The sequence below is a fragment of the Tachypleus tridentatus genome, chromosome 2, assembly GCF_004210375.1.
Source record: "Tachypleus tridentatus isolate NWPU-2018 chromosome 2, ASM421037v1, whole genome shotgun sequence".
NCBI classification, from domain to species: domain Eukaryota; kingdom Metazoa; phylum Arthropoda; class Merostomata; order Xiphosura; family Limulidae; genus Tachypleus; species Tachypleus tridentatus.
Window position 1 is genome coordinate 5,596,146 of NC_134826.1, and position 8,738 is coordinate 5,604,883.

The 8,738-nt window shown below is 31.5% G+C and overlaps 2 protein-coding genes across 2 annotated transcripts in view; both read left to right on the forward strand.

The window, feature by feature from the left end:
* The window catches only part of LOC143235142 (NAB transcription cofactor mab-10-like), a 50,859-nt gene extending 47,050 nt beyond the window's left edge, over positions 1–3,809 (forward strand). Inside the window, exons 3-4 of the mRNA XM_076473006.1 lie at positions 1,858–1,978; positions 3,719–3,809. Of these exons, the coding sequence (XP_076329121.1) occupies positions 1,858–1,978; positions 3,719–3,729 (132 nt within the window). The 3' untranslated portion in view covers positions 3,730–3,809. The remainder of the gene's footprint in view (positions 1–1,857; positions 1,979–3,718) is intronic.
* A 476-nt stretch (positions 3,810–4,285) lies between these two features.
* LOC143235150 (uncharacterized) lies at positions 4,286–7,099 on the forward strand. The gene is made up of 2 exons (XM_076473027.1): positions 4,286–4,835; positions 6,860–7,099. The coding sequence occupies exons 1-2, from the start codon at positions 4,692–4,694 to the stop codon at positions 7,067–7,069; spliced, it is 354 nt and encodes a 117-aa protein (XP_076329142.1). The 5' UTR covers positions 4,286–4,691; the 3' UTR covers positions 7,070–7,099.
* The last annotated feature ends 1,639 nt before the right edge of the window (positions 7,100–8,738 follow it).

Below are 8,738 nucleotides of genomic sequence, written 5' to 3' on the forward strand. Positions count from 1 at the left end.
TTATGTGTTTGTTGTTTTACTTTATCATTAATTGACCAATACCAATATTGTTTCGGTACGTATTAGCTGATTTACTTATTGGTATATTGTTTCTAGCTTTCTCCGCTGTAAAAGTCTTCTAGAAAAGAGGGAACTCAGCAGGATTAGAACCCATGATGCTTAAGCCAACTAAGCTATTATCATCAGAAACTGTCATCCTAGTACCAAATTTTCATTTATTCTGTTATAAAAGATGTAATAAAGTTTAATGTGTTTTTCATTTCTTCTAAAATTGGTGAGGTGTATCCACCATCTTCTCTAGCACAGACTTCTATGTATTTTTTAATTTTTCATTCATAACATAAAATTGAGAAATCCTTCTTGACTATTATGCGTTTTATTCTTCTGTATTTATTCTTTCAGTTTCACGAGAGCTAGTGTATTTGATGAGTACGTGAAATACAACAGTGTATATTAACTAATAACCTTTCTGAAACAGACTTCCACCCATCCCACCAACGGTATGCCTCCGGATTTACAACGCTAAAATCAGGGGTTCGATTCCCCTCGGTGGGCTGAGCAGATAGCCCTTTGTGGCTTTGCTATAAGGAAAACACGAAACACACACACCCATCCCATTTTTATTGTAATTATTTTAAAGTTACCGTGAGAGTCTAGAGGGAAAGAAAAAAAACAACAGTGTACGTATTTCCTGCTACGTGGCGCTGTCCTCTTTCATCAAATTGAAGCGTAAGTAGTGAAAGAAAGTAAATACATTCTTTACTGTCACAAGCAAGGACAAGTAGCTTGATTTCTATAGAAGTTCTCTTGAATAAATGGCTCCTTATTTGCATATCGATTATTGTATGTACTAGTGCGCAGCTGACATGACAGAATGATGACTGCTCAATCCGCGTCATTTGGGATCGCCCACCGTGGAATGAAAGGGGTACAGGCACGCCACAAAGCAAAGGGTAGTGGACTGTGACAAAGGAAAAGATATTTTTATTGTAACGTAATTTTTGTAACATTGCTTCCTGAACCTGATGTATTTAACACACACAAAATCGTTAGCCCTATCCAAGTAGTTTTGAATTTTATGTTCTTATATATATGTGTGTATCCATATAAATTTCGTATTCAAAGTAGAATATTAACTTTATATGATTAGTTAATCTACTTCTCAGCACTTACGAAGCAAAGAGTTAAGAAGATGTTTATTTTCACTTATGTAAAGACTGTGAAATTCTATGCAACGCTTACGCCACCTTTCGGCTATCAACGTCATTAATTATATTAAAAGAAAAGTAATATGTCGGTATTATTAAATGGCTCTGATTACTTGCGACGTTCATTAAAAATACGTACTCGGTGACTTTTTTTCTGGTTTATTTGACTCGTAACTTTAATTCGTTAATTTAATTAAAATATATTTGTCTTGTTGAGTTCGAAAGTTTTGCAAGTTTATTTTGTATGTGGACTGATTTTTGTTTCAATATTACAATATTTCCTTAAGTCTCAGGTACATAAAGATGAATAGTTTGGAAACCGTGCATGTCTTTCAATTTATTCTCTTCCATATTTTTCTTTCATTTATTATATGATGATATATTCTAATCATCAGTCATTACCAAATCAGTTTCAAAGTGATGAGGTTTTGAAAGACCTAGACACATTTAAATTCATATTGTCATCCAGAACTCAAAATATTGAATGTTTTAAAAAACAAACAAACTAGAAGGTAAACAGATGTGTGTTTGTATGTGTCATACAAACTTAACAAAATTGTTGTTTTTTTATCACAGGGTTGTTGAATAGCACTGTTTACAAATCAACATATAACTGTTAAGTGGCATGTCCAATTTTACATTCCTTTAGTGTGTAATGAACATGGTTGAAGACGATCCACGTCGTATGGATGAAATAAGGAAATATGCAGCTATCTATGGTCGATTTGACTGCAAGAGAAAGCCAGAAAAAACCCCTTACCTTACACGAGGTTTGTTGTGGCCAAATAACTTGTTACCAGAAATGTATTTTTCTTTTTTCTCAGTATCTGTAAGAAAATAGTTAAAATTATTCTAAGTTATCGTTTCAGTAGAGTGTGTTAACTGAAAGATAGCTTACTGTACTACTCAAATAAAACACATACATAACAAAATATTGAATAGTGTTTACAGCAGAAAGTGAAACACCAAATGATTTAGGTGTTAACTGAAAAACGTTTTATATCAAGGACTCTAATAAAGTGCCAAAGTTTAGAAGGTTTTGTTTGTTTGTACTTAAGCACAAAGCTACACAATATGCTATATGTGCTCTGCCCACCATGGGTGTTGAAACCCAGTTTCTTACAGTGTGAGTCCACAAATATATTGCTGAGGGGAAGTTTAGAAGATATGAATATTCTATGGCATTCACATTACATAAGTTAAAATGTTTGAAATTTGTTTATCAGTTTCTATTTTCAGTACTGAATATACACACTCAGAACACCAAATTTTACAAGCTTTGGTTGCTTGTATGTTACATTAAAAATACTAACTTTTTCAGAAATTTTAAAAGTTGTTCACAGTTTAAACAAACATATTTTATAGTTTGTACTTTTTTATTTTTTTACCTAATTCTATGAAATTTTGTAATTTTATATGCTGTCTTACAGTATTGGTAGCTAGTCCAAGTCCTCTTATTAAGGACTTTTACAATAAAGAAAACAGTTTTTTAAAGTTTTAACCAGCGGATGTTGAAACTAGGCATTAGTTGTGTTGTACAGTTATTATTGGTATAACATATTTCTTCCATACTTTTGTCAGCTGAGGGTAAAGCCAGGTTTTAAGTTGCATCCACTAGTACTGTTTGTATCAATGATGCGTCAGTCAAAGCTTTAATTGTAGGATATTAGTGGTACAATATTTTCCTAACACCATTTTTTAAAGATAGACATTAGATAGTATTACAGTTACAGAAAAGAAGTTATAATAAACAGCAAGTAATATCCTCATTTTCAAATGTTATGTTTCTGCTAATAACAGACAGCATTTTATGACCAGTAATTTTTTTCCATATGTGTATTGTACATAAATTGTTTTAAACAGTTTTTGTAACAATAATAAAAGAATACAACTATATCAATGTATCTTCATTAAAGTGACAGTGTGAAGCTGTGTTGGAAACTTACTTGATTGCAAGAGTTTGTGGTTAATGTTTACTGCATAATAGCTTACAGTAATATTTTATTTCATTATTAATGGTTTTCTCTAAGCTAGACTTCAGACATTAGAAATGTACATTAAAAATTGAATTATAAATAAAGGTTAAAGTAGATAATTAATGCCCTTAGCTAAAACACCAACTAACTTTCTGAAGTTGTTCTTTGTAACGATGGATTATAAATCACACATGTGGGACATATAAAAAATTAGTAATAGAAGTATAATACAAAACATATTTAAATATTGTCTTTCCTCTGGATATTCATATTAAGGTAATAAAACAGATATATTCATGTAGGTTTTGCCATAATGCAAATTTGGTAATGAATATTAATGAACTCTGTTCAGAATTTCAAAGCACTTGTTTCTTCTTAGCACTGTTGTAGTAGCAGTGTAAATGTGTAACTCATTAACTAAACATACTAACAGACCTGAGTACAGTGTATGCTTCAGTATTTCATGAAGTCTTAAATAATTAAAACACCTTAGCAGTTAAACATTATTTGGACTAATTATCTATTTTTAATTAGGTATCTGTTAATGAGGCTGCTGCTCAAATCTGTAAACATATACCTTCCCTCCTGACCCGTCGAGATGAACTCTTCCCTCTGGCTCGTCAAGTCATGCGAGACAGCGGCTACCAGTACTCAAGGGCCATTCCAGGTACTAACTTTCTATGACAGCTAAAGTGTGTGATTCAGAAGTTGAATTAAGAATGTTTGTGTATTTAATTTACTACTTACATTAATTAATGAACTAATACTTCAATATATACAAGTTATTGATGCTGACAAAGGGTGACAACTCTATTAAAATGTTCATAACTTTGTAACATTAAGAATAAAACCACTGCAGTGTAATATATTTAAATATTTTATGTTATTTTGTGTGTTTCATACTGTAACTCATTTATTCAAAACAGTTGCATTCTCAGCTGATTTGGTGAATTTGTAGTTTCATTAATTTGAGTAGAAAACATTTTTTTTTTTTGTTAGAGGTTCAGTTAATGATTTTTATTCCACAATCCTGGCTTTAGTTACACTTCCCATGCACAAACAAAATTAGTAAGTTTTCTCCATATGAAATAAAAAGAGATAGAGACATGGATGTTGGTTTGTTTTTATGCTGATAAAAATGAGCCATTACTTTGTTATGTTAGTAGTGGAATAAAAATTAAAGTAAGGAATATATGGTAAAACAATCTGAATTATTTAAAAAACAGGATATTAATCTTTGAAATTTTAATTTTTTCAGACCTTCAGGTTTTATTTTTAAAACAAGGTTTTATTATCATTAGATTACTATTATATTAAATTAAAATATAGCTGTATCCACCTGTAGTATTCTTTTAGCTTGGGAACTTACACTTTATAAACAAAAATACATTTTATCATTTGTGAGAAGGTTTGGAACTGTAAGTTCTAATTAAGTTATCACTTCATTCAAAAAGTGTCATGATTCGAGATGAGCTTGATGGGTTTTCTACATGGCAGCTAGAACATAATGACCAGTTTGGATGATACTTACAGGTCACAGAGCTATAACAGGTCTTTTGATGAAGAAAATTGCAAACATCCTAGGCTTGACCCAAGCCCTAACAGTGTAACCGACAAAGTTCAACTTGAAGAAAAGAGAAAAAAATGTCAGGTATGGTTCCCAAATTTGATCCTACTGGTGTATCATCAGGTATGGTTCCCAAATTTGATCCTACTGGTGTATCATCAGGTATGGTCCCCAAATTTGATCCTACTGGTGTATCATCAGGTATGGTTTCCAAATTTGATCCTACTGGTGTATCATCAGGTATGGTTCCCAAATTTGATCCTACTGGTGTATCATCAGGTATGGTTTCCAAATTTGATCCTACTGGTGTATCATCAGGTATGGTCCCCAAATTTGATCCTACTGGTGTATCATCAGGTATGGTTTCCAAATTTGATCCTACTGGTGTATCATCAGGTCTGGTTCCCAAATTTGATCCTACTGGTGTATCATCAGGTATGGTTCCCAAATTTGATCCTACTGGTGTATCATCAGGTATGGTTTCCAAATTTGATCCTACCGGTGTATCATCAGGTATGGTTCCCAAATTTGATCCTACCGGTGTATCAAGGTGGAAGGTGTGGAGGTGTGTACTTCTCTTCTGGTTTGTTGAAGCATAGAAATATGTTTTGAATAAGAATTCTAATATTTTATGAATTTCAGGTTTAGGGATTGAGTATGTTTACACGCTTGTAGAAAACATGCTTTCTTATTCAGTTCATTTTCAGTTTTTTCCTCTCACTCTAATGGTTCAAACTTTAATTGTGTTTTTGAAAACTTATTTGTTTTACATTCATTAACACAGCTTGCCAGTGCTTTTTATTGTATCTTTCAGTTATATGAGATGAAAATCTGTATGTGTGACCGGAGGCCATTTCTAAGGATAAAAGCTAATAATAATGCCAGTTTAGCTGTGGTAGATACAGTTCCAACTATGGCACACAATTCATATGTTTTGTAATTGCTAACAAGGTCAGATAGTGTGTATAAAGACTTATCTTGTTTTCAGTTGTGAATGGTATTAGTGATTTTTGTACAAAGTTTCTTTTAATATAATTTTTGAATAACTGTTATTAAGAATGAAACTCAAAGGTACAATACCCTTGAATTTTTAAAAAGGTATGTATCTTGACTATATGCAACTTTATATTTTTAAAGTTTATAAAAATTGAAACATTGCAGTAAAAACTGTTGTTGTTTTGTTACTAAGCACAAAGTTACACAAAGGGCTATCTGTGCTCTGACCACCATGGGTATAAGAACCTGGTTTCTAGCAGTATAAGTCCACATACCACTGTGACAGTGTTAGAGAAGTATCAAACTTCAAATCTTTATAACTACTTGTGTAAAAATCATGTGTTCAATTAAAGTGTAGAATACTTATAACAGGTTTTGAAATATTTAAATTACAAACAATGGTTCTTTTCCTATCCAGAAATTGAATGTTTTATATCACAGCATTTCTTCATATTTAGTTTCATACTTTCTAACCTTGTTTCTTTTTGAACTTTTGTAATGTTTTAATTTGTACTGTTTAAAAGTTTATCATAAGATATAAAATGTTAGTGTTTCATTTCACCTTCCAAATTGAAATAGTGAAAACATTTATTTCGTTTTGTAATATAAAATATGCTATTCAACCATTTCTTACACATTCCAAATTAAAATCATGCTTGACATAAGAGCTGTTTCACTTTGAATAGAACCAAATCACCTTTCTTCCAGTTGTGTCTCTCCCCTCCCATCACACAGTGTCTCAGCATTAAGTCTTGCAGCTGCAGTGCTAAAACTTGGGTTTAAATACCTGCAGTTGGAAGAACACAGATAACCCATTGTGTAACTTTCTCTTTAATAAGAAATAGATCTAGTCGTGTCTGCAAAAACATCATAAAATCACGTTATATTTTAAAAGCTATTGCATTGAAAGTAATAAGTAAACTGCATAATTAAAAGTTTCACTTTTATCCTTATACCTTTTGATGTTACATGTGCAGTTGCTTGTGAACTGTAATAAACAATATTCCATTACCAAGTGCTGCCACCAAGTGCTGGTTTGATGAATTATCTTGTTAAATCATTTAAAATGGAGTTGTTGTGTTTTTAAGGATAAGGAATATTTACTCTTCCAGGAGAGGCTGGAAAATATTGATGAACAACTTAAGAGTTTGGGTCGACAGCAGGAAGAAATCAAGGTCCGGCTGAAACAAGCTCGGGAGATTCAGGATTACACTGGAGTCAGTCAAATCCAACCAAAGCTTGAGCATATCTCAACACAACAAATGCAACTAATAAATGAACAAAGTGAACTTAGTAAGCAGCTGAAAAGAATGGAAAGGTAAGAATGTTTCTTATCTTCATCTTTTACAAAAATAAACCTCAATAGAAGAGATTACAAACATATGTTCTATCAGATTATGTTTCTCTTCTTAAGAGCTGTCATGTTTACCTTTGTTTTGTCTGTAACCACAGACATAATGTTTTACTTCAGTATTTCCCACTGAACTTATCTGCTACGATCAGTGACTTAAAAATAATTATTGACACACTGAATATACTTTCACACAGTCACTTATGTTCACAATATGAGATGTCGTAATTTATTAACATAAACCTTAAAGAATATTTAATTCTTACATAGAGAAGCATCAGTTTTATAATATAAATGTCACCAAGCTACTGATAAACAGGGTACCAAATTTTTCTGTAGTTCACACAAGTCAGTATCTTAAGTTTAAAACAGCTTACCAATGGTACAGTTTTTAATAATTTTATGAGTAAGTGGCATGTTTGTTAACTTTTCAGCTCATGTGCTACAGCATTACAGTGCTTTCATATCAAAGTATTACGTGATATGAGATTTCAATAACTGAAGGACAACTTTATTTTATTTATTTATCTTATGGATGCTCTTATTCAGTTCTTCTATACTGATCTCAGATATCTTACTCTAAGATACTTGCATAAGAATCCCTTCAGTCTACTGTGTTTATCTTATGTTACAATTTAAAATTTTTTTTGTTTTGATGTTACATATACAACAGGACTAAATCATTACAACCTGAATGATAATAAATGACTATAACTAAAGTCATAAACTTGTACAAGTTCTTATAGGTGTTATGAGTAGATGTTGTGTCTAACCCTGAACAGTCTAATATCAGTGCTTCATATATCAAGGAGCAAGGTGTGAAAAAACTGGCAAATAGCATTGTTGACCAAAGGTGGCTCTGTATGTTGTGTTATTATGTATTCTACCTAGAGAATTTACAGCTAATGGAAAAAGTTAAATATTCTACCATAAGATAACATAGTAAGAAACTTAAGATGGGAAAACAGTAAAACATGATTTAGTGAGAAAGTACTTATAGAACTTTTAACATCTTTGATGGTAAATGTTAATGAACAATGAGAAACTTTATCTCTTGTAGGTAATCTCTTTGTTTTTGGTTGCTGTCCATTTTATAAAGTTTAATAACCATGAAATACATTTGTAGATTAAATAAATATGGAAAGACAGTTTCATTCCTTGTATTGTGGAATTATAACCATAAAATTCTTACTTCTTTAGACTTCAAATGGACATCAACATTACTATACAGAAAACATGGTTTTAGTTTTGATGTGCAAGAATGTCGGAATGACAGGTATTTGAGAGATAAGAACATCAACATTACAATACACAGAATATCGTTTTAGTTTTGATGTACAAGGATGTCGGAATGGCAGGTGTTTAAAAGAAAAGAACATCAACTTAATAAACAGAAAATATGGTTTTTGTTTTGATGTGCAAGAACGTCGGAATGATAGGTGTTTGAAACATTAATATTACAATACAGAAAATTGGTTTTTTTTTGATGTGCAAGAATGTTTGAATGACAGGTGTTTGAAATGTAAGAACATTAATATTACAAAACAAAGAATGTGGTTTTAGTTTTCATGTGGAAGAATGTCGGAATAATAAATGTTTTAAACATAAGAACATCAACATCACTATACAGAAAATATGGT

Bases quoted from the DNA above. Each gene is read 5' to 3' on its own strand.
- LOC143235150 (XM_076473027.1), top strand. From the start codon at position 4,692: ATGACCAGTTTGGATGATACTTACAGGTCACAGAGCTATAACAGGTCT. The intron at 4,836-6,859 runs GTATGGTTCCCA...TTACTCTTCCAG, and splicing joins AAAAGAGAAAAAAATGTCAG to GAGAGGCTGGAAAATATTGA.